Consider the following 27,207-nt stretch of genomic DNA (forward strand, 5'->3'; position numbering starts at 1 on the left):
ACTTCTGCATTACATCAGCCTTGGTATCACCTCTGGGTCTGACCCCCACTGATGACACCTCAATAAAAGTTGAAACCGGTCTGTGTAGTGACTCTTCCCGTAATGCATAGCATTATACATGTCTGCAAGGAGATGTGATTTGCATTATGGGATACTAAGGTTAGTCTCAACTTCCTTATACGAGTTGCCCCAGTCCTGAAAAGAGTTCAGGGGCAAACTTGTTTGCTTACACTTGGATAAAGGATTAAACCAAGTATATAATATCTTGGTATCTTTAATGTATAGTATAACGAAGTGAAAAAACATTTAGTTGTTTATTTAATAGTTTTATTTTTTAGAATTTTTTTTCTTTTGTATGAAAGTGAACCTTTCGTTTTAGCTGATCACTTTTTTTTTTTTTTTGTTTTTGATTTTGGGCTTTTCGTAGCTCCCAAAAGCAACATATTTTTACTTATTTATTTTTTAATACAAGGAAAAAATCATTTCCATAATGCGGTATCTCAGGTGTTATGTATATCAGACAACTGGTTATAGTAAGATGCTTCAGTAAATAAGATTAGTTGGAGTAAATCATATTGGCCAAATGTAGAATGGGCAGCATTGGTGTCAAAACTTATCAATGATGTCTGTGGCAGAAGTTTGATATTAAGGTCGACTGTTAATTAAAGAATGAACAGGGAAGTCAACAGGGATACTTTTCACGGTTTTTTGTACATATCTATGATATTTTTAATTTTTGCTATACAGAAATTTTAATATTTGCTATATAGATTTTTTTTTTTTTTTAGAAATTTTTGCTAAATAGAAATAAAGACAAGCGTAAGATAGCATAATTCGGATTATGACACAATGACAAGAACACTTTAAATTTACTGAACACATGAATAAGTATTATTGCTTTTCGAAAGAACTGCTTCATGGCCTCACTAAATAATACACTGGAATTTGCTTTCAAAAAGTACTTAATTATATGATACTGTCAGTAACCGTTCATTGCTAGAAAACACGCACACACACACCCAAATAAATTGTACTACATTGATACATGTTGCAATTAATGGTCCAGAACCGTGATACTCGGTGATTTTTGATTATGGATGCTAAGCTGAACGTCACAGATCCACTACTTTTAATCAACAAGTATTCAACAAGATGCAGCTTATAAAATACGAAATGCCAAATGTACGAAGCAACTCAAGTCTTTGGGAATTGCAATAAATGGGTTCTTTTCTCTCTTTCTGGATATCTCTACATGTCCCATCGACATTTCGACCATCTAAGTTCCCTGACCAACTTCCCCAATAAATAAATAAAAAGTTGCTTTCCTTAAAAATCATCTCATATGTAAACAAATCGATCACGAAAAGGTCAAAGTTTGGTTTGAATGCAAAATTAATCACAATATCTATGTTTTATTAGAGAAAGGAAATAAAAAAATTAAACCGGTCTTTTTGGAATTTCTCGTCAAAAACTTAAGCAGCTGGAACTGTCTGAAAGATGGCCTGTGTTTTAATTATCGTTTCGCTTAGTTTGTTTCAGGTAACAAGTATCTCCAAATATCTTGATTGTTTCTTTGTATGTAATCTCTAATCTCTATTTTGTTTTATTTATTTATTTTGTAATATAATAGCTGCGATTTTCTGTTTGCTAGCGTTGTTTTATTTTAGAAAATGAATCTCTCCCCTCTTATGATGTCACCATTAATTTCATGATTTCATTAATGATGTGTACCTGCTAAATGACCGGCGTAAAATCGCACCTTAATCAAATGAGGTACCACGCAGTAGATATAGAGGTAGCGCATATTGTGCAGAAACAAAACAAACAACAAAATATCGAGGTATCAGAATGGCCATTTGTCCACATATTGCTTCCTATTTCACTTGTTTGTTATGTACGAAGTCCCACTTTATCGCTGCCTGAACAGGATGGATATTCCAATAAAACACCAGGAAGAGATTTTAAAACGGAAAAAATCGCCCGGGGGGTAATAGACTATTCTGTATGAGTCATCAAGCGTTCATAGCAAACCGTGCTTCACACTCTCCCTGTGTCAACAGAAAGCGATGTCCATCGACCCACGTGCGTGTCGAACATACAAAAAGTTTATCTGCGATGCATGAACACTAAACTCTTCCTTCGCAACGCTACCTTTCCTCCCCCCCCCAATTCGAATGCGTGTCCGCAGTCAATGTAAGCACTTAAAGATCCCACGAGGTACACTCGATTGTCACGCTGTACTTGAGTCCCTATTTGTTTTGTCTTTTTGATGTCGTACCTGTGGAAAGAATAAACTCCTTCCCAACTACTAAAGCAAGCATTGTGGAAAACAATATTAAGAGAGTGTATGCGAAATACAGATCCTACTATGGATGGAAACTTTAAGGAGGGCGCGGGGGGGGGGGAGATCTAGCGTTAACGAAAATTTGGCACTAGAGAATTCTCCACTCAAAAAAAAAGTTTAAATCTGGGAGAATTCCTAGGAGAAAGAAAGAAAGCATTACAGTTGAGTAGAAATATTAGCAAATATTACTCCGACAAACGTCCACGGTGAGGGCTTTTCTACGCGAGATTATTATTATACAAACACCTCCTGGAGTCAAGACTCATCAAGGGAGGCAAAAGTAAGATGCATTCTAACAGAGATGATGTTTATCATACCTTGTCTTAAATTGGTTCAATGTTTCCGCACTCACCATCTCATTTGGCAATAAATTCCACTCACCAATCACTCTCCATGCAAAAAAGTCATGCTGCACTCTCTTACGCACCACTCCTTTATACAACTTCCAAGAATGAGCTCTTGTCTCTATCCTCTTCCCTCCTTCAACCCTTTGAAAAATATCCTGGATATCTATTTCATAAGCACTCCTTAATAATTTATGTCTCAATCGTATCGCCCCTCTTCCGCCTCTTGACTAGCGTCTATAATCCACATTCTCTCAGCCTGTCTTCATAGTCAGTATTCCACAATCCCAATACTGCTTTTGTGATTCGCCTCTGAACTTTTACCACAGCTTGCTTCTCACCAGGTGGCCAAATCGATGCGCAGTAGTCCAGATATGGTCTAATCAAAGCCTTGTAGAGTGGAATGACCACATCCTTATCTCTACTTGTCAGTGTTCTTCTTAATATACTGACATTTCTTTGTGCTGTTTTTATCATTTTTGAAATATGTCCCTTGAACTTCAATTCTTTATCCACCAATATCCCAATATTACACGCTTCCTCCACCTCCTGTAATACAACGGCTCCAATATGATACGCAGATTTACTTTTTTGAGATCCAAAGTGCAAAAACTTACATTTACTGGTGTTAAATTGAGTGTTAAATCCCCCACTTGTTTGCCCACATAGCCACTTTATTCAAATCGCTCCGAAGCACTAGTACATCTGCATCATTCCTATTAACTTTTCCCAGCTTAGCATGGTAAACAGCTGAATATCAGCTTGCAGGCCACTCGCAATATTGTTAACAAACAAATTAAACAGCAGTGGTCCAAGAACACAATCCTGTGGGAATCCACTGGTAACGCTTCTCCTGAGAGACATGCGATCTCTATACACCACCGTCTGATATCGATTAGAAAACCAGTTTGCTATCCGATCAACCAATTGATTTTCCAATCCCATCTGCCGTAACTTACACCAATTTATTATGTGGTAACCTGTCAAATGCCTTTGTAAAATCTAGAAGTATCACTGTATATGAATCACTCCTATCCAGAACCATAGTCACCTGATTATAAAATGCAAGTAAATTTGTAAAACAAGACCTCCCTTCAACAAACCCATGTTGACCTCTATACAGAATATTTTCCACCCAATCCTGTATTCTATTCCTAACCAATCTCTCCAAGACATTAACAACTACTCCAGAAATGCAAAGTGGTCTGTAATTTGAATAGTTTTGCTTCCACCTTTATGCAATGAAGTAATCCTGCCCTCTTTCCATGCATTAGGGATTGTTGAGGACTCTACATTAAACAACCGAGTCAACGGAAATGTCAGTTCCTTGGCTCATTCTATCATAACACGTGGTGAAATTCCATCCAGTCCTATAGCCTTATTTACATCAAGATGACTTAAACAATCATAGACTTCTACCTCATTCACCTTCAAGGAACTAGGTTAAAGTATTGATTCCTCAACTTCTCGTTTCTTTAGAATAGTATCATTACTATGAAAAACCATAGCAAAATGATCACTGAACAACTCCACAATAACTTCTTCCTCAGTGACTCTTGCGCCATCTCTATCCAGCAGAGTTATCAAGAAAGTATCAAATTAAGTATAACAAAAAAGACGAAATTTATTCTTTCTCTTGCTAGCTGCATAATAGAAAAACTCATTAGGATTTTTCTTAGCATGTTTCGCTAGTCTCTCTCATAAATAATTTCGCCTTTCTTGTTATACTAGTCACTCTTCTTGCTTTCACTTTACAGATTTCATGTAACTGTTCACATCTTCCAAATTTTTATTTTCTCCATAATCTTCTCTTCTTTTGCAATTCCTGCTTAAATTTCCTATTCATCCAGTTAACACCCATTTTGTTCATCCTTTTTGATTTAGGCATAGAGTCTGTTATTGCCATCATCAAAAACTTCTTAATTATGATCCAAGCCATACGCAAAGCGGGCAGATGACAAAGTAGCAGAAATCACATCGCTAGCAACTTCTTCAGCATGTTGTGAGTCCGATCCATTCACGTGTTACGAAATTTGATCACACTCCTCCATATCCCCAGCATCCAGCAAGGCAGCAGACGACAAAGTAGCATCTTCTTCAACATGTGGTGATTTTGATTCTCTCACATGTGATGAAATTTGATCATCCTTACAGAGTTTCCAATTAATTCCGATGCCTTGCGCAAGGCTGTTTACCTTAAACGTTTTAGCAATTTTCAGAAGTTCACGTAAACAATCATGAGATACACTAACTTCATAATTACAATAGGATGCTTACATGGATTTTCCACAAAGGACTACACGCTGCAAGCACTATTTTATGAGCTTTTAAACTTAATCCTTCACATGATAAAGTTACATCAACAAGCGCTGCACTAGAAAGCAAACACTCATATACATTGAACATAATGGCCTGATGATTATTTCACTACAAAAGCAACTTTGTCTCCATTTTCATACCTCCTCATAAAACTAATTTATAATGTAATTAAACTACTATACATATCCATTAAGTAAATGGCGTGTGTTCTACTGGCTGGTTTGTCTCTTCTGAGGGACGAAAAACCCGAGTTTCCGGGAGAAAAAAAAAAGCCTCCACCTCCGTATGAGACCGGAACCATGGACAGGAATCGAACCCAGGTCTTCGTCTATACCGACTGAGCTACGGCGGCTCTAATCCAAAATAAAATTTACGCACGTAACTTCAAAGAAGCATCTAACTGGGTATCACACTATAAAAAAAGAACATCTTTCGATTTAAAAGGAAATAACTAAAAACCAGCCTACACCCTCTACACATGCTGCCATAATATCCAGATTAGGCTTAATAACAACGATTCTATACTTACAAATCTCATACTATACTAAATACAACTAATTATACGAAATACAAAACTACACACATCACACGCACACTTAACTTTATCGCAGCATCTTACTAAGAATTAATCCTTATAAAAGAACATCCTTTCAATTTTTTTCATGATTCCTCTTCTAGAGTGGCAGACCACTCTAAAGACACGACTCTATTCCAAGGCAGAAAGCCAAAGTTTCCAAAATTAAAATTCTGTCTCAGTCCTTTGAAATATGCTCATTTACTTTAAGTTGAGGAAACGTCGAGCCTTTTCCACCCAAAAGGCACGGGTTGCATTGCGTTTTAGACATGCTGTACGGCGAATGTCCATGTACTGTCGTTTCTGCATCTAATAAGTTAAAAATGTAACATTTTTCTTGTATTTAAAACAAGGTCGCAGACTTATTACAAAAAGTAATTCGTAATGAATATATAGTGACAGCTATTTGTGAAGATGTTCTCTAGAATAGGAATTTTGTTCTGACTCATTTTCCATTAAAATGAAACGAAATGATGAATTTCGATGGATTCTGAATACCAGATTTCGTGAAATTTCATAAGGAGTATTATATCAATTCGAACCGTTTTGACAATAACAGTGCCCAAATTATAACGAAAATAGAGGGCGAGGGGAGAAGCCTTATTAAACTCATGGAACTCATCCAGAGTAAGCTTTTGTAAACATCCATGCCCACGGTGAGATTCGAACCCACACCTGTTGGTTGGAAAGCGGGCATGCTACTTACTCTGCCAACGCTGGCAAAAAAAAAAAAAAAAAAAAAAAAATCTCCCAGGAGGGGAATCTATTCCCACTCTCCCGCCTGAATATTAAACACTACACCACCGAAGGAATTTCAAATTGTTTTCCTATAAAAATAAAATCATAACGAAAAAAATAGCAGCTTCTATGAAAGTCTTGAATCAACGCCTAGTTTTACACCAGGAAGTATTATCCTTGGTTCTACAACAAATGAATATTAGATTTAAATCCTCTTTATAACTGTTTACATACAATACAAGATGAAATTATTCAGAGAAAAATTCGTGATTGTACACCAGCGGTTTTCTAAAAGTAATGATTCCTTGTGATAACCTCCAACCCAAAAGAAATATTATCCAGCAGTACAAACAACATGATTATTAATTCATTTACTTGTGATTTGTAAACATTCAGGCAAATAACTAAAACTGTTATTTTCTGACGGCAGCAAAACATATACGAGGGCCGTTCCGAAAGCTTGAGCACCCACAGCGCTGTATTTGTGTCACCTTGAAACATGTCTAGTCTTGTTTTATTACTTTTTTACAACGCTGTAGTTTAGTACATATACAGTGGTTTATCACTGCAGCTATATTTCTCGTCTTATCGTGTACACAATGTATGTATATTTAACAAATTTGTCGAAGCATATAAAACAACACGAGTAGTGGAATTAAAAATTAAAAAAGGCTGTTTACCTTAAACGTTTCAGCAATTTTCAGAAATTCAGGAAAACGATCATGAGATACACTAACTTCACCACTATACATAAATTCTACAACCACTTTTAAATCGGCATATCCGATATCTTTCATAGACATTCGATTACCGCGCTTGATATTTTAAATCAATTAACATAAAAATTCAATGTGGAATATCTCAACCCTAAGTCACCGAGCGTCAAAAAGAGTCCCCAACTCAACCTTCTGCAAGAAAGTGAAGTAGAGATCTAAACGTTTATTATTATTATTATTATTACCGCAGGTACTCCACAGTAACCTGTGGAGTACTGCAAGGAGCTGTCCTATCTCCCATTCTATTTAACGTATACACACACACGACATAAGCCACCTTCCCCTAAAAAGTAAAATCTTCCAGTACGCAGACGATATGGCCATAGTATCCATTCACAACAACGCAAATATCGCTTACACAAATATGCAACACGATATCAATCACTAACTGGTTAACCGAAAACTGCATATATATAAACCCTGGAAAAACAAAGCTAATGATATTCAAAAACCCCCAAACCCTGCCCATAGAAACTAAATATCTCACTATCCGACATCCATCATCCTATACACAAAGTGCAGAACCTAAAACCACAACCATCACACAGGTGAAAACACGCTATCTCGGACTTCACTTCGATGCTGATCAAAGTTGGAATAGCCATACAAACTATCTACATACCAAGCTTAAGATAATAGCAAGCAAACTATACCGATTAAAAGACATTGTCCCAACCCACATAAAAATACTAATCTATAAAGCATTATGTGAAAACATTTTAAGATATGCAATCACATCATACGCATTCTGCGCAGACTACAGACTTAACAGGCTACAATGGTTGCAAGATAAAATGGTAAAACTGATATTCTGGGAACAACCCACTCTTATGCAGGAAGCACGGACAAAACACAAAATATTTAAGGTGAAACACTTATGCCACTGCACAGTCATGTTAAATCATTACTACAGCCCAACCTATAGAGTAACCAGAACAACATATCAAATAACAAGACCACAGTCAACAAACTACATAACATATAAGTACAACAATCACCACGGCAAAGCCACTCGAAACTTCTACGTACCTGACATGATAAACAAACTGCCGTTCGACAACAGAAACCTAGGAACATACAGAGAGCTGAAACAGGCGCTATATAAATATTATAGCGAGAATGAAAATTAGAGCAATTCCTGTTTCTCTCTCTCTCTCTCTCCCCCTGACACACACACACACACAACCTATGACAAATCCCCCTCTCAAAAACCATCACTACAAGAACACAAAGAAACAAACACACAACATGTCTAAATCCAACCCTACTTGCATAAAAAAAATAAAAAAAAAGTTAAACTGTAATAGCAGTTGAAGTCTTCCAAATACGTACCAACAAACAGTAAAATCAACACCTGGCTCGCGACCAGTATAAAAACATAACCATGAAACCACCGCCATCTATCATCTATTATCTTCCTCAGATAAGCTCTGCTAAGCTTCGAGGAAGAAATCAGAAATGCCTCCCGAAGAAAGAATATAATACATTATACAGGAAAAAAAAGGATATATATATATATATATATATATGTTTTATACTAGCATATATGTTTTCTTTTTAGGCCTATCACAAAGGAGGTATATTTCAAAACGTCTTTTGAAAAGATTTCCGCTGTTTTCGAAAAGTATCATCATGTCTGGACAAATTGTGTTATTTAAAAAACTTATATCGAACAGTGGTATTTTGTAAATAAATACAAATAAAAAATCTGATGAGTGTGCGCAAAAAGTTATAGGTAGTATTTTACTAGCCTTCGATTCGTACCTGGCATACATCCTCTTAGTATCTAGACAAATTTTAATCAAGACCCTAAACACCAAATTTCTTTAAATTCCACTAATAATATAGAATTATTAATATCATTTCGAATCATTTTGTCGATAAATGCACCGAGTGAAATCAAAAGACATCAAAACATGACCCGATTTTTCTTTTCTTAAATGAAGCCTCCGTAGCGAAATTGGAAGAACGATGGTACGTTGCACCCTTCGATTGGAAAAGGTCTCTGAGTTCTATTGTCATCGTGACGAGAGGAATCCTTTATATGAGCGTTTTCAGTTGAAGGTGAGTTAGCCGATCGCATATGGAGGTAGCAGAGTTTTTTTTCTCCCGCATACAGAAAAATCGACCTTGAGAACACACGCAGTTTACAGACAAAAAATACTAGTGGCGGCGGGGGACAGTAGATGGCGTTGGTGTAGATGATGGTAGTGGCGGTTCGGTATGGTTGGCGGATTAAGTGGTGGAGACGGAGAGTTGTAGAAGTAGGTGCCCTCCCTCGATGAGTCGCTGGACTCCTTGGAGGTATCACTTAATAATAATAATAAATTGCGTAAAGCCCGAGTCGAGGAATTGTAATATTAACTTTCAACAGACCTCGTCTTCTTTGTGTCCCTGCTAATGGTCCGATTCAAACAAAACCAGAATAGCTTAAAAATTATTTCAGATATCAAATTTGAATAAAATTCGCCGAGTTAGTTTCTAAATGACTCGGAACAGATACAATGTCTCATAAGTTGGTGCACATGCATTTTGCAAATCCCACTTAAAAATCTGTGTTTTATTTATTTGTTTGGACGATTAAATTTCATTTTAAGCTTTTGTGAATAAATCGTGTTCCATTTAAAAAATGATTTTATTTTTATTTTTTATATATATATATATATATATATATATATATATATATATATATTTAAAATAAAGGGTTACTAGCAAGTCTCATAAGCTCAAGTGTCACGATTTTTCCTCCCGGAAATTCGAGTATTTCTTCCCAGAAAACAAACAAATCTGCCACAGAATACACACAATTAACGGCGCCCTCATTGCCTCAGTTGCTTCGCCCATAACTTCAAATAACTCAATGGCTAATAAAGGAATAGGAATATCAGGCAAGGCATCCGTTTTTTTTTTTTGTTTTTTTTTTGTGTGGGTGTGTGTGTTGAAATTTGGACTAGTGATATTTTGAATAAATTTTATGGAGAGTTAAGTCAAGCCATTTCAAGCACTTTATCCTAACTTGTCTTCCTTTACGTATAATGCCAAATGAGTTAAAGTAATTCAAACTCAATCTGGGTAATAATTTGATAGTTAAGCCTAAGTGCGTATCTTCTATGTAGTCTATCTTCAATGCGTGTTACTTGGTCAATTGTTTATTGTGCAGGGGGGGGGAGAATCACTAAATCCTGCCACCTCTGTTAAAAGAGTCATCACAGTCGACTGCAAAACCTCACAATACAGTTGGCTAAGAAAAAGGGAGAAGATATGGATAACCTGACGGTGCTATGAGAAGTGAACGAGGATCCCTAAGCTCTCATGGAGCCAGCTGGTAATGAGAAATTTAAAAAAAAAAAAAAAAACCTTTTAACATTCCTTCGGAATGCATTTAATTAATCACTAAAATGGTTGAACCGGAAAAACACTGCTTTTTTATCATTATGAAAATGTGTCAGATAAACTGTGTCGATGAGCGTGTGGCCTTTTCAAACTTTAGGAGTAATTATCGGAAATATGTCCTGATTTGTCACATGAGAAGAAACCAACGTATTTGTTGTTGTAAAACATTCTTTTGAATGAAAGTTTGGTGACAGATTATAGCAATGTATCCTATAATTTTATCCACATTTTTTTAAGTTTTATTATAGGACACTGACAAAATATTATGAGGGGAAAAAAACGGAGAAACTCTTAAAGTGTTTTTTTTTTAATATTGCGTGTTTTATTAATATTATTTTACTTATAAATTTTCCGAAAAAACTTATGTAGAAATTTGAGTTTCGATTATGCTTTAAAAAGCATAATCGAACCCCCCCCCCCTCCCGGTGATAGGAAGAATATTTCTCCTGTGGTCCCCATCGTGGATTTTCCGCTAGTCCGGTCCTAGCGGAAGATACCTGAGGTAAGCAACTAATCAACATGCAGAAAAATATGGTCTTCACTGAGGGTGTGTTTGCATCTCGGTCAGACTTGCGCGAGCCTATTGTGATACGTGAAATGAGCCCATTTATTGTTCTCCAACAATGAGCTTAAATGCATCACGTAGCAAGCTTATTGTTATGTAAAAAGTTTCCAAAGTTAATTAACTGACATTAGTTCAATTAATCGAATTATTTTAGCGAACTATCACGTGTTCAAAACAATTCAATTAATTTTGTGCTTGCTCGTACCAACTCAGTAGAAATAATAAGACAGATGCCGGAAAGCAGTGTTTACAGCATCGACGTTAATCCACTTTCCAAGCGCAGTCAAAGTTCGTTTGTTTTTGAAGTACGGCAGAAGCAAATAAAGGCTATGAAGTCAGTCTATTACGTCTGTTAACCGCAAGTAGTCTAGCCAAGTTGCTCGTATTGCTGATTGAAAACCCTCCACCTCCGTACGAGACTCCGTACTAGGAAGAGGGAAACCTTTATAAAGATTTTAAGAAGATGACTTAAGGGGATTCACACGAAGGGGGGGGAGAACAATTTTTCATCACGCAAAACAGGCAAACCCCCCCTGGAGAACAGCAATCAGCACCCAGACGTGTATTTGACTACGTCGATGACATTGATGTTCAAGTTTCCTGTCTCCGTGCTCTGACGTTATTTGTAAGAAAACAATATACCAAAAAAAAAAAAATTCTGTTTATCAAAACGTTCTATAATAATATAGAAAGATCAAATATTTCTAAAAACCAAACGGTGTACAGATTTATCAATCACTATGAAAAGTTTCATAGTTGTGCTGATTTTTTTTTTTTTTTTTTTTGTTCGATAGTTTTAGGAATATCCAGAATATACATAAGCGTCATAAAAATTTCCGTAGATGCTTTGAATAATATTCACCTACCTTTCCAACTGTACTTAGTCATCACATTTTGAAATAAAAAATAAAACATATTCACTGTACTCGTGAGAAACCCAGCGGGTGACTAGGTTTCTCAGAAAAGTGGCGCCGCAATACGACGTTGTACGTTCAGGTCAATTGGGTTTAAGCAGACGTGAGGGATCATTTGATATATATTTTTTCTTTCTTGTTACGAAACGTAATTTAATCATTCTCATAAAAATTGTCTCCCACCCCCTCAAATCCCAATGGAGGTATCCCGAAAATCGCTTTTTTATTTTCATGGATAAGTATATAAGGATTCATTCTCCCATTGACTTTATTCATCAAGCGCAGTCAGTCGTCTTCTGAATGAATGTCATAAAATTCCTAATATGTACAGGATATCATGAAAAGTATTACATGATTATGTTTACATCAGAGCCTCCGTATCTCAGTCGGTATAGACGAAGCCTTCTGGTCGGAAAGACCAGGGTTCGATTCTCGTTTATGACGTGAGGAACCTTCATCTGTTCCCTTTCGACCAAAGGTGCGTTAGCCGATTCGATATAGGGGTGTAGGCAGTTTTTCCATCCGGAAACTTGGGTTTTTCGTCCCTCAGAAGGCAAATCGCCCCCCCCCCTCCCAAAGGGACGGAGAAGTAAGGGAGAGAAACCCCATACGAATATTATTATGTTTACATTATTATTATTAACTCTCTTATCGAGAATTTCTTCTAAATTTGTTATTTGTCAGGTCTACAATATGGTCGCATCTAACTATTTGGCCTTCTAAAGCACCAACTGCTTCCATCTACTTAGATCTTGGTCGTCTTATCGTTTTTTTAAGAAAATATATTTTGTCGCCTTTTGTGATCTCATGCGTCTATGGCAACAAGTTCTGTTTGCGTAAACTAGCTGGTAGTTAATAAAACTACCGTCAGAAAAAGATATTACAATAACAGGCAATATTTCAGTAAGCAAAAATTTATTCTAATTGTGGAATAAAATATTATACAGTGCAGTGAAATACAACCGATTACATTTTTCTACATAACCGATATAGAGGTACACTGATGTCCAAAACCTCAGGACGAACACTGAAGAACTAAAGTTGCAAATTTGGATGTCTTGTAATGTGTCAAAGACATCATCTAGATGATTTCACGTAGGGAAGAATTATTGGAAAGCTTGAAGGCCGCAGAAATACTAATATTGCCAGAGAATTCGGAATCTCACGTTGCGTTGTATCCGGGTTCTGGGAAGCGTTTCAAGCCAATGGAATGGGATTCATAAGTTTGCTAAGCGATCGACTTCGCTTTACCACAAAGCATAAAAACAGATTTTTCGTTCTAACAGCAAAACATAATCGACGCACCACGGCAGGTCAGATAGCAAATCGGCTCCATTCAAGCACAGGTAAGTGCTTGAATGGAGTCGCGATGTGTTGCCACATCGCGACAAGTACGCCTATACGCCCAGAGGAGTATGACTGGTGAACCATATTGCAACTCAGTTCTTCACCGCATGTTGGATTGTTCCGTGGTGATGTAAGCGAAGAATTCATTTTTATGGATGACAATGCTACACCACATCGTACACGAGCAGTATATACGATGTGGTGTGGCATTGTGGTGTGATACTTCTGGAGACCGAGGATATTAATCGAATCGAATGGTCAGCACGCTCTACGGATCGCAATCCCACAGGACGCGTGTGGGGTGCAATAGGGAGATGCGCGGCAGATCGAAATTCCCTTCTAGAAAACGACATCGTTGCTCTGAAGTCGGAGGAATGGGCCAGTTTTCCTCAAGAACTCTTGATTCACTTGGTGCCAAGCATGATACGACGTTGCGAGAGCTGCATCGCAGTTCGGGGAGGACATATTCCATGCTGAAGTCTCTCCGCATAGTTCGCTGTAAGCACTGTACATTAATTCCTTAATTATATCCTTAGGAAATTTGTAAGTTTTACCAAAACTGTATTGCAATTCAATGTGTACAAAATTTATATCACATTTTTTGTGTAAAATAATTTATTAGTATGCTGGCAATAAATTCATATCCAATTGGGTGTAGCCATGAGAAATTTTTCATATGCACGTAAAAATGTAGTTTGTCATTAACTTTTGGATACCAGTATATATGGTGTACTATAAATTGGTAGAAATGTATATAAACGGAGAGCCTCTGTAGTTCAGTCGTTTTCGATGATATTCTTTGGTTGGAACGACCTGGGTTCAAATGCTGTCTGAGGCGCGAAGAACTTTCATGAAGGCATTTTCAATTCAAGGTGAGTTAGCCAGTCTCATACGGCAGGGTTTTTCTCCGAGAAACCTGGGTTTTTCATCGTACTAAAAATATGCAAAGAGCGCAAAAGAGCACACAAACACGGCACGAGGTATTAGGGGAATAACGATTAACCAATCCATTTCGTTGGATCTAGTTTCGAAAAGCTGTATGCATAAGCATAAAACAGGAAGAAAGAAAGCAAGGATTTAAAAGAAACAAACCAAACGAAAAAGCTTCACCCTATATATGTATAGATATAGATAAGCTAATCAAGATATGCTTATCCTGACGTCATCTTGATGACGTCAGGATAAGCTGACGAGAAAGGAAATTCTGTATTACAGTTTGATCCCTCATATTTTCTCTCTCTATATAAATTTATGGTTTCGTTGACTAAGATACTGTATGATCATTCTTCCATGTTTTCGTGGACACTATAGATGCTGTCTGCGTAGGCCAAGGCTACAGTAACTAATAGGTATTTATGGTATGTTTCTCAGCAAAACAGGTTATGATTTTAAGAACGAAAGAGATAGGCTGCATATAGCTCAGTAATCAGTGCTCGTCCTTTGAACGTTTTGAGTTGAAATTTGTGTCATAAATATGCATATGCACTCTGTATTTGCAACGGTGAATCAATCCCCTGCAAAATATCGATTATTTTTTAAATAAAATAGGCGATATGTTGACTACGCTCATCAATCTTTAGCGTGGAATAATAGTTCAAGTTTCCACAGTTTAGAGATTTGTTTTATTTTTCTTCATATGTTCTTTATGGTATTATGATGCTTCTCTTGCATTTTTTTCTAATTCTAGAATGTAAATAAGTCGAATTCATGTGTGAGTGGAAATGACCTCCGCTAATATACTACAGTATATTTCATTTTGAATATTAAGTCAATGCATCTCTTAACTGTCGGTAAATTTAGAATCTGCACAATTATCTCAGGAATTATTCCTTGATATAATTCGTTTATTAAACAGCTGTTGCCGGAATCCTCATGTAAATCTTTCGTGCTGGAAGATTTTTATGGTTTTATCAACTTCATGAAACAAACAAACAAAATAACTTTTCTGTTTTAAATGGAGAGTGAGGCGATTGTGACAACCCGCCTCTAACAACTTCGCTCTACGCCAGGGGCCACTGACGCAGTCATTACCATTTGTAAACAACACCCCCCCCCCCCCCGTCCTAGAATCTTAAAATAGCAGACGGGATGATCACGAGTATGTCATATCGCCATAGCAACAAGAAATGGGGAGGGAGTTGGGGGAGGGGGAAGACAACTAGCGGAGGGAGTTGTGAGCGCTCAAAGTCAAGGTTCTAACTACAACGACTTTGGCCCAACTTTCGTTGCCCTATCAGCGCTACCACGTGAGTGATCAACCGGGCGTCCTTGGGCTCGGTCTGTGGCTCTTGCCTGTAATTGTCGGTCCATGTCACGACCAGACAGCCACAGATGGCAAACGCCGACTATGTAACCCGGGGCGGTGCGCCACTGAAACATAGCCGCTTCCTCTCTCTTTCTCTCCCAGCCAGGAGGCTTCCGTTAGAAAAATCTCCCCCTTTCCCCGTCCCCCTCGCCTTTAATTTTCTAGCATTGGCTCTGCAGGGAGCAAGAACAGAGCACCTTCGGACGACAGATTTAGAAGGGAAATGCTGTCCGAGGGGGGGTAATGCGTGGGATTTTCGCTTGGGAAGATTACAGCGGAATAGACACAGAAAAACTTCGGGGATGTGGCTGAATTAATTCGAGTTCATTTTAACGGTGGATACGCGCAGAATACTAATTAAGACGATCGTAGACGCGTGCGTGCGTGTGCGCGCAAGGGCTGAAGATGTGAATGAAGTGTAGGCGAACTCGTAAAGTTCACCCAACTGATAACTTAGAGTAGTCGTTCTAACTACAAATTCTGATAATCTTGAAGAAATGTTGGATGCTGTCCAGAAGGGGCAAGGGACCGCTCCTCAAGCATCAATGTTTTCAGTTAAATGAATTATATTCGAGGGTTTTAATAAATTTGAAATAAATGAAACAAATTTAAGAAAATTATATTGACGGAACAATAAATATTTGAAATCCTGATAACCTCATGAAAAATATGGAATATGTAAATGAGAGATGGCGCTGCTGACCGTCTTTAACTCATAGTTATCCTTGTATGAACTTGAAAATATTCGTCAAATACCTCATTATGTTTTTTGTTATTGTCAGTGGGCGAAATGCTTCTTAATAATATACGATCTTTCGGAGCTATATCGGAACATTGCGATATCGAAGTGCACCTTCCATCTTCCTCACTAGCGACTTTGATTTGACCTTCACAACTTTCAATTAGTTGGGCATAGAAGCAACGGGTTTTTCACGTTTTCTGAATATTAAATATAATTCGCTATTTCCAGTCTACTCACTAAAGTAAAGCTGGTTTTATTTTTGTTCGTTTATAGCATATATGATAAATGAGTGGTATGATTACAGATATGAACTATCAATCCTGCTGAGAATAATGTAGTAGTTATGTTGATGTTTTGGGACTTTGCTATTGGATAACAGGTCTTTCTTAGCGCAAATCTGCGGGATTCAGAATAATCAATTCTTTATACATATATATACATATGCTTTTTCTTTTAGTGCAGAGTAATACTTAACCTAAATTATAGTATTATAGTATACCAAAAGGTAGAAAACGTTTGCTATTAAAATACCGAATTAACTTAGCAGCATCCTGGCAAATTTACTCTTCGCTTGTAGATATTACTAACGAGCCATATGTATGTATGTAGTCAGATCTAAGACTATAAATCTTGTGCTACCTCCTCACACTTCGCCTTCTTAGATATCACATCACAGCGAACACCGAGCTAATGATTCCTACTTTGAAGACTTGTTTTTCTTGATATCGCTGCCTTTTAGCCAATTCAAACTGAATGCCATGTGTTTACACAACCTGATTATATGTAAAAAGTGAAGTTTGTTTTCATTAACACCAACTTTGTAACTCTTTTATTTAAAATAACTTTTCCATTAGTTTAAATGATAGCTTGTTACTGATTCTTAGAATGGAATCTGCTCGTGATTGTCATCATTGAAAACTTTTAGTGTCACACACACTGTGGTTATAGGTTATCATGAACGTTAATTTGTTCAAAAAGACTTATGAAAATAGGCCTCTGACAAGATATTGGTAAAGATCACTTCCCAGACTGGAATAGGTGTGGATGGACACATACTTGGTCGCGTAATCATCTTTGCTTCGAAGTACGTTTAACTCAAACAGTTTGAGTTAAACATACTTCGAAGCAAAGATGCTTACGCGGCCCACAGTGAATGTCATTAATAAATCCTGTAATGCAGGTGTAATTTGCATTACTTCGTTCTGGACCATCACTTTAATTGGGTGTATGTTATACTAGGAGGCGTTGGGTTTCGAAGAATTGTGAAAATTATATTAATTATTAATTAAAAAAAGATATCATCCAATCGTAATTTATTGCCAGTTCAATGAATTTTTATAAATAGCCCAGAACTTTATTTAAAAAATCCCACTCACGAAGACTGCAAACCTACAACGAAGTCTATAAAATCAGGACCCTGCTGTAGTGGACAACCAGGGTCTTTTTCAAGAAACTGACGTGAGACCACTTATCCTGCTTACTTGGAGTTTGAAACGACTTCAAAAAAGTTGTTTGATCTCTTCAGCAGGGTCTAGGAACTAACTATTAACTGCAGGACTAACAAGACAAGCGTGTGCTATGTCTTATGGGTGAGAATTCACATAAAAAAGTAGGATTGTGTTACACTGAATGATGAAAATCGTTTGGTGTGAATCAAGAGTAAGACTTTTCATGAGGGATCCATGGATCTAGTTTTAGGAAGGTTTTTTCTTCAAATAACTTATTATATTATTAATATATATTATCTGGTTCGCACTTATTGAAGATGCTACATCTCCCCACTCTGAATGGCAAAGCATCCGTGCATTGGCATTCAGAAAACAGCAACTATGATATACGATGCATCATGGATGTTTACATAAGTTAAGCATCAGTATAATTTATCTTTAAAATTTGTAAAAATAATTTTAGTATTTAACTAGACCGCCATTCTGGATCTTCTCGGATACAAAAAAAAAAAAAAAAACCTGAAAAAAAAAAGAGTTCGTGAAACACAATATCTGATGGAGTACTTTTATTAACCTCGGTTGAAGCTAACAATTTTTAACGAGGGTCTTGTAATTTTCAAATCCAGAATAATGCAGACAAATCTTCAAAATAACATTATTTATACATAATTTTCCAGAGTACGAAGGCCAGTTAATTCCAATATATATACCTGTCTTATTTTCTTTAAATAAATATAAATAAATTCCTTTCTCATTCTAGACGAAATCTTATTTGGACTGTTTCATGCTCCAGCATTACATTTCTACCTTTATCATTGAAATTGAAACAGGTTTTATCCTTCTTTTCAACAGTAAACTCATTTGCGATATTATAATATAAACCCGGGTTTTATTTATACACTACATGGAATACCATAAAAAATAAATCAAATCATGGTTTTAATTGATACTAAGTTATACGTGATGTATTTATTAATTCGTATGCTCGTAAGTGATCTGGAAAAAATGTAGAGTGGTATTCAAACATACAATCAGTGAGCCCTGTACTTCTACTCACGACTCAAGGACTTGACGTTGTAGAATGGGGCAGCAGCTGTTCTAATTACATCAGACTAAGTCCTTTACATAAAACTTGCAATCATCACACAACATTAAATAATGACACCAGCAAAACGTATCAAGTGTTGACAGAGCTACATTAAGGATTACATCATTCTCATCTCAAAAAAGAAAATTACTCATCATAGTTTCATTAGCATTTTTAAACAGTAAACAATTGATTATTTTTTTATTTTTCTGCCGTTTTTCTTTACATGAATATTCTCAAATATGTCGAGCTTAATAAAACACCCTGTTTAAAATAGAGAAAGCAATACGAGTTAAGAGAGAAACGGTTTCGGTCGCATCCTTGCGGTTCCCAATGTCCGATTTTAATATTTGGCACAGACATTCTCATTCTCATAATCAATTTGAAGCAGCTGTCTAACTTTGAACCTTCACCTTTATTTTGTGTCATAAACATTCTTTTATTATTATAAATGACGTCAATAAATTCTTGAGCCGTATTTGGATTTCCTGCAATAGTTACAAAACCATTTTCCAAACTCCTAATTACATAGTTGAATGTTTTTACTATTCAAAATACAAATACATCTGAGTATCTTGTTTAGCCTTAAGATACTAATCACGAAGTAGTTAATATATTTGCCTTTTTGAATTTAATGTACCTCTCACTCGTTACCCTTTTGTGTACAACTTCTAAACACTAGTTAACCTTCAACTAGCTAGTCGATTATTAAGAACCATCCTTCATCAACTCGTTTCTTTGCTTTATGAATACAGGTGAAGGTTGTTCTTTGATGCAGTTACATTTCTTGGTAATGAAAGTGGAAATATTTTTATATCTTTCAATAGCCAAAAAGTTTCATCCTTAACATACAAAGGAGTATGTCAGGTTTTATGAAGTTTAGTTCAGTGCAGATTGCCTTTAGGTGGGAGATGAATTTCATTGCTGGTATGAGATCACCTCCCCGCTTATTGGGGGCCAGAAGTGGTTTGGAAAAGTCAATAGGACAGGGTTTCCGAACTATGTAAAAATAAATAAAAAAATACAAAAAAAATATATAAAATATAAAATTTTAAAAAATAGGAAAAAAATCGTTAGAATTTGGTTCAGAGAGATTTGTGAAAGCTTCTTCAAGTGAACTTCCACACAGATCGGTATTAAAATATTCAACATTCAACAACTTGTCTAAAGTTTTCGTACGAAATTGAGATTTTCAAAGGCACGGGGAATCAAATTTGTGATTTTTTTTATTTATTTCTTTTATTTAAGGGGAGGGAGTGGTGTAGTCTCGAGTTAGCACATTTTTAAGAGCCACTATTTCAATATTTAGTTCTTATCCAACCAGTTCAATGTCCTCTATGGTCCCTATAGTTTACAGATATAAAAGAATTATTTTTAAAAAAATAAACAATAAATAAAATAAAACACGCAAATGTCTCGCGTTCACTGTGTATGCTTCTGCATCAATAGAGAACGATTAATTTTATTTTAAACAAAATCATATTTGAATGCATGTTAGGCTTAACATATACGTTCTTACCGCGAGTTAAAATCAGCATATTTTCATATTTTAATGAATTAGGTACTCATTTCTTTTTTTATTATTATTAAATTTTACTTTTTCTTATAAATATAAATGATTCGTGTTCATCTGCAATGAAAATTATCCACTATCCATGTTTTTTTTTACAAAATCAGACATGATGTAATTTTTTATTCAATCGAATATTTCAGTTGAATTACACTATAGCCCTCTCATCTTTTATTTTCACAGTAACCGGCACCATGAGATACTACTTATTCATATAGAACATATAAAACGGATTTCAATCATCTGATTCTAAGTTAAATAAACCATACTACCCCATGGCTCGCTGTATAATACAGTGATAAAGTAATATATTCAGGACCGACTGGCGGTATCTGAATGCTTGGTAAGATAACTATTGCATAAATCCAAAGATGAGTGCATAAACTAGAATTGACGAGACAATTTGACTCATTTGAAAATTGTCTTGAACAATCGAAACATTTAAAAAAAAGTTAAATATTTATCATTTAATTACGTCATTTGAAGTTAAACCTTAAAATAACTTAACATCTCTGTATATACGTAACATGTCTATTAATTGATGGTTACAAAAATTTTAAACCATCGCATTTTCAAATTCAAAGAGACAAAAATAACTTAAAATGTTCAAAATTGTGTTTATTTTATATGGACTGCGTGTGTTTATTAGATTTCATAAATATAATTAGTTCGTAAATTAATCTTAATCCCCAAGTTTGTGCACCCATGCCCAAAGGCTACTTTACTTCTTTTTCACTTGCTAATGGACGGAAATGGGGTCGGGGGGTGGGGGGAGATTCCAAGCCTGTGTAGGTTAATAAATAATTTGTGTAGCGAATGCTAGCTTTGCAATTACATTTTGCATTCTGAATTACTATACTTGATATCAATTAAATTCAAACGGTGCAAATATACATAAATTCTACACTTTGGCGAGAACCCATAATTCCAGGTCCATGAAAGATTACGTAGACCAGTATTTTTCAACCTAAAACCTACTCTGAGGTTCGGGCAAATATTCCAAATAATCTGTATCATGGCCTAGCAGTAAAATACTACATAAGAGTAGTTTTTTTTTTTTTTTCCATAGTTAAAATGATAACATGATAATCATGGCACGTGATTGAAAATTATTTCAGGCACGTGCACATCATTTGCATTTATTTCAAGGACTGGAGAATATTACTTATGAAAAAACGAGTAAGGCAATTATTTAATTATTAATATTGAGTTCTAAACTATGACGGTAAGAGCAGTAAATAAAGCTGTTCTAGCTCAAGCGAGTGATGTTACTACCGTCCGCGGCTAAGGATTATTGCCCAAGAATTTAGTTTTTGAATAAGCTAAATCATCATGAAGGTTTATCTTCCTAATCTCTAACACGTGGTGGTTTAGATGACCTATTTCTTGGAGCATGACTAATTTCTAAATGTTATTTCACTAGTCGATAAAGCTTATTCTAGTGTTTATAAATTAAATGATTCATACATATAAATATAAATTATATTAAACATTTCAAAATTATACTCCAATTAAAATAAACGATATATCTCGTTGGTGCCGTAGGTAGTTACTTTTCGTGACACAAGAACGCCCTTTTTTTTGGTTCCAAATAGCGAATTTCGAGGTAATAGCAGAACAAAAGACATGTTTTCTATGCTGTACTCTAAGTGTTATATTACAAGTTCAAAACATGATTGTGCAGAAACCAAGGTCCTCAACACAACCCATCCACTATCAGTGGCAAAATTACCAATCCTACGAAGAAAACTCCAAAGAGAAGACTTTTCTGATCACTCTCAAGAAGCGCAAAAATCATGGTTAACATCTTACTGTCAGTGTAACAATTGTAGATCTAGTTTTGGGAGAATGAGTGACATTCAAATTATATATTGAAGCATTAAATTCTTGTTCAATATATAATTTACACTTCAATTTCTTGTCTTTAGAAATGGACCCAAGACATTATCTCCACTCTGGATATGCCACTGACTACTAGCAATATGACAGATCATTTTGTGTTGACATAACACTCTAAAAATCATATCATACATACTATTAAATGTAATCTGTAAGCTAAGGAAAACTCAAGGAACAAATGTTATTTGAGTTAAAATACCATCGTTCAGCGTGGCATATATATTTAAGTTAATATCATGCCTGTTTTAACAATATATAGTAAATAGTAAAGGCATTTAAACTCAACACTTACCGTTCTTCCTCGTCTTATGATTTTCTTGCATGGACAGGAACTAAAACTGGCTTCTCATCTGATGTATCACTCCAATGTAGGTCAGTATTGACATTACCGGGAAATCCACAACTCCCGACGGCTTTACTTCTGTTTTTAACGTGAAAATATTTTACGAGTGAGTGTTCAAGGTCCTTGAGGATAATTTCCCTTGAAGATAATTGTGATGTCAGTGTTAGTATAATCTGAGAAAGGCGGGTATTCTTTTTTCTGGGAATGATAAAAATTAAAAAAAAAAAAAAAAAAAAAAAACGTTTAACTTCATTCGTCAACTAGGCACTCGCGTATGTGGAATGAGTCATCAGCCACATTAAAGTGATTTCGTAGACGATTTAGTTCTAAAAACCAGTATTTAAGCTCTGTTGAAAGTCTAATAATGTTTGAGAAATCTTTTAAGTTTTTAAGTGCGTATGGATTTTTTATTCGTAACTGGAGCTAAGTTATAATGTTTATATAAAAAGTATTTGTTTCATAAGTATTTTATTAGTAAATGAAATCGAAGAATATACAAAATTCTAGGAATTCGCTGACTCATTCTCAGAATTTAGATTTCGTGCCCATATTTATTTCTCAGAAAGTTTACTCAAATCCAAAGTGCCTTGTAGATAAGATTCCAATCGAACTTACAGCCTTAGGATAGGATTAAAGGTTTAAGTTAGGTGTCATTTGGGATATGGCATATTATAAATCAATTTAAAATTTCTATTCAGCATTTTATTCAAATGTTTGTCTTCTATTTCAAATACGTGTTTAAAACAATGCACCAATAATAAATTTTCTAATTGTTGATTGTGACTGATGTGTTTATAAAAATTCAACACAAGACACAGATTAGAATATATATAAAAATGTATTTTTCTCGTTTGTCTATGCAACTTTACAAGTGGATTCCACAGTGGAGGGTAACAAACACTAAAATTCTTTCTTTTTTTTTTTTATATATAAACAGTACAAATATGAAGAATGGTATGAACTTTAAGAATACGAATACGCCAGGTCATGCATCCATTTTTGTCAAAATGACTACTGTGCGCAAATATTCCAGGGCAATTAAAATACAAAATAAATAGAAAAAATTACTGGACACTGAAATTGATTACAAAAATACATTGATGGTATGTTCCGACGCTTTCACAAGAAAGGGGAAAAAAAAAGTACATCTTTTAATAGTAGTATAAATTTATCGTTATTTCTAGTTTCATACAAGGTGAGCTAAATGCAAAAACTTTACAATATGAACCATCGACAAATAGAAACTACTACAAGACGTGGCTCAAATGAATAACTGACCCCTGTGGTCCCTTAATATGTGCGATAAACACTTACGTGTAAAAATAGATATTTTGGCTTCATTTATATATATAATATATACTGATATATTTTACATTCTATTTCCTTAATTCTGTACATAACATATACACAATTCTGCTTCTACAGACTCAAGTCCAATGAGGTTTTGATAATTCTAACTATTCAACTGGTTGGAAAAACAGAAAAAAATACGTATTTACCATAGAAGAATGTATTTTGAAGTCCAAAGAGCTTCTAAGATATATCCAAAGAGTAGGAAAAAAAAAAAAAACATACGTGAGGCAATCTTTAAACACAATGGCATTAAGTCTGATTGTTGGTCCTCGAGGGCGAGTAAAATGCAAACTGAGATCGACTGTGGAGAGGTATGAAATAATGGGTGATCGCATTCTACAGGTTCTAGAGGACCACTGTAGTTCTTTGAGGAAGACACAACACATGCACATAACGTCAGCTTTAAAAACTTCAAGAATTGAGAATTCCTTCGATCCAATAGTCAGTCAATGATATCTGCATCTCGGGACTGGAACAGTCTGGAAATTCAAAGTGAGAAGAAGGGCTAGTACTGCCATATTCGTGGTTATCCAGAGGAGCTGGGCCTGAAAGGGATAAATGGTGATTGATATCGTCCATGTCCACTTCCCATAGTTGTTCTCTAGTGACCAATTCCTCCAGGTCGGGGAATGTATTGTCCACACCGGGATTTATCACCACTGTGGCTGGTAGAGAACTGGCACCCTGTTCCATCTGTAGAGGCTCTGGAGAGTACACACTGCCACTTGAACTGGAAGAGGAAGAAGAGGACTGGTCCATCTGCTCATCATAAAAACTGAGATTGGCACTTTCTGGAAAAGCTGGTTCTTCGGACGATGGTGAAGACGGCACCTTGGCAGGGGGTGTCATTTGGCTGGCAGATACCGGCACGTGCTTGCTATGTCGGATGTTTTCTTTAAACTTGCGATCGATGGTCAGTTTCAGTTTCAAACGATTGTTGTTGGAGTCGCCGATACTGACTGGATGGAACCGGCCATGTTTCACTTTGGTGATGACCACTTTATCCTGTTTATGTCTGATGATGGCGGGCCTACTTCTTTCAATCTTGGGACTCATCTTGCTCTTTTTCCTTGGTCTGTATTTGTAATCTGGGTATTCCTGCATGTGAAGGAGTCTCAGCCTCTCTGCTTCCTCTATGTATGGTTGCTTCTCTTCCTCTGACAGCATCTTCCATGCTTTCCCAAGCCTCTTGCTAATCTCGGCATTGTGCATCTCCGGCTCCTGTTCGCATATTTTCCTCCGTTCGATCTGGCTCCACACCATGAATGCATTCATGGGCCGCTTGATGTGAGTAGTGACCTTTTTGCATTGCGTAGCGTCCGTGTACGGAGTTCTGGAGTTGGTGTTCACCTTCAACGAGCCGAATACGGGAGCAGGTTCGGAACTCGACGTCAGCTCGTGGCTCAGGACTGCGGAGCGAACGCCGCTCCGACCTGCGGCCGACAGAGACACTGTGTTCTCCGCGGAGTGGTTCTGCGGCACCATGATGAGCCCCCGAAGCTTCAGGGTCACACTAAGGGCGCGAGTATCCAAATACGTCCGTAGACTCCTCTCTGGCTGGCCGAAGACGCTTCTCCGAGATTTCACTTTTGCGCGCGCGCACACACACGCACAACTCACAGAGACACACGTTAAGTACGACTTGCCAAAAGCGCGATCACACGGCAGACTGATAGGGGGAGACGCCTCAGCAGTTCCTTTTTGATGAGCGCAACACGTGATGTTCTGTGACGTCACTGAGCCGTCGACCACTCAGCGACTCGGGGCATTGGCTGAATGTTGTGACAGAGCTGGGCTATCGCCAGCCTGAACTCTACGAAGAGGCGGAGCGTAGCGTTCGCTGCTGCTGCGACGGGTCAGCAAAGTGTGTTTACTCGCAATCGCGAGCAGCAACGAGTGAGAACCTTGATTAACGTGGGAACAGAAATGAGTGCGATGTTTAAAGCGCTTGTCTTGACGCGTGCCGCTCTATAGTGAGGTTTTCACGTGCTTTTACGCTTTCCAATGATGTTGTCGAAAGGAAAAAGCACACCCGAATATATATGAGACCGTACTGCCATCTAGTGAGAAAAGTGATCACCTTTTATAACGAATTCACATTTATTAGCTCTATCATCGTTCCTATTGTATTTCATTGGAATAAAAAATCAATTTTTGAGCACTACTCGTGTCTTAAGTTCTTTCCTGGGATTCGAAAAAAAAAACACTAGTTCTCGAAGTAAAAAAACGGGTGAGAGTAGTGACATAAGTGTTCAGTGCAACGGTTTGCTAACACCTGTTCCAACTGCCAGATTGGCAGACGACATCACATTGACACCTTTCCGGGATAATGATGGAAACGGGGGAGGGGGGGGGAGGCCTGAAAGCTCTCCTACCACATCTGAACAATGTTTGCACTAAAGATAGCTTATCTGTTTAGTGAAGCCGACAAGGTGTGGGGAAAGTCTCCTGACCCCTTCTCAAGGTGTTATCAGCCAGCATTAACGCTGTGTATGCCCTGAGCTATGCTAAGAAAGTGCTTTCCTCACTTTTTTTTTTTCATTACTATGTTATACAAAAATTATTTTAAAAAATATTTTTTGTATAAATGACTCATATATCTTTCTATTAAAATCAGTTCATTTTATAGAAAGAATGAAGGTGTCTTTATCTAGAAGATTTTTAGGCTGTTTTTTCAAAAATTGTTAATTTCAACGTCACGGTTTTCTTGTATTTTTTGCAAATGCGTTTTCTTTATTTTATTATTTTTAATAGAGAGGGAGCATATGAGATCAGTGGAAACGCACAGTTTCCTAAAAAGAACAGAACAAAAATTCTAAATCTGAAATTTGCTTTATTGTATTCATGATGCAAAGTATATAGTTAGATACACAGAAAACGGAGAAAAACACAATTCTTAATTAATATAAAATTGTAAAAGAAACAAACGGACTATATATCAACTTTAAAAAAACAAAAAAACATCCCAGTAATCTTTTGCTTTCAGTAAAATGCTTGTCGAATTTATTCCTACAAGTATTTTATTAATGTAGGTTTTTAAGCATTGGTTTAAATTCGTTTCTCATCTCAATTTAGGAACTTATTAGTCTGTTGAATAATTCGATCTTCAGTATTATGTGTTAAACTTTTTTTATTAAACTGCATCT

The 27,207-nt window shown here is 36.4% G+C and overlaps 1 protein-coding gene across 1 annotated transcript; it reads right to left on the bottom strand.

The window, feature by feature from the left end:
* Positions 1-23,527: 23,527 nt before the first annotated feature.
* On the bottom strand, positions 23,528-25,718 carry LOC150095294 (uncharacterized). The gene has a single exon (XM_090410301.1). The coding sequence runs from the start codon at positions 25,544-25,546 to the stop codon at positions 24,473-24,475; it is 1,074 nt and encodes a 357-aa protein (XP_090266427.1). The 5' UTR covers positions 25,547-25,718; the 3' UTR covers positions 23,528-24,472.
* Between the last annotated feature and the right edge of the window lie 1,489 nt (positions 25,719-27,207).

This window comes from Typopeltis vanoorti, chromosome 20 (assembly GCF_054136105.1).
Source record: "Typopeltis vanoorti isolate ZY-2024b chromosome 20, IOZ_Tvanoo_1.0, whole genome shotgun sequence".
Lineage (NCBI taxonomy): Eukaryota > Metazoa > Arthropoda > Arachnida > Uropygi > Thelyphonidae > Typopeltis > Typopeltis vanoorti.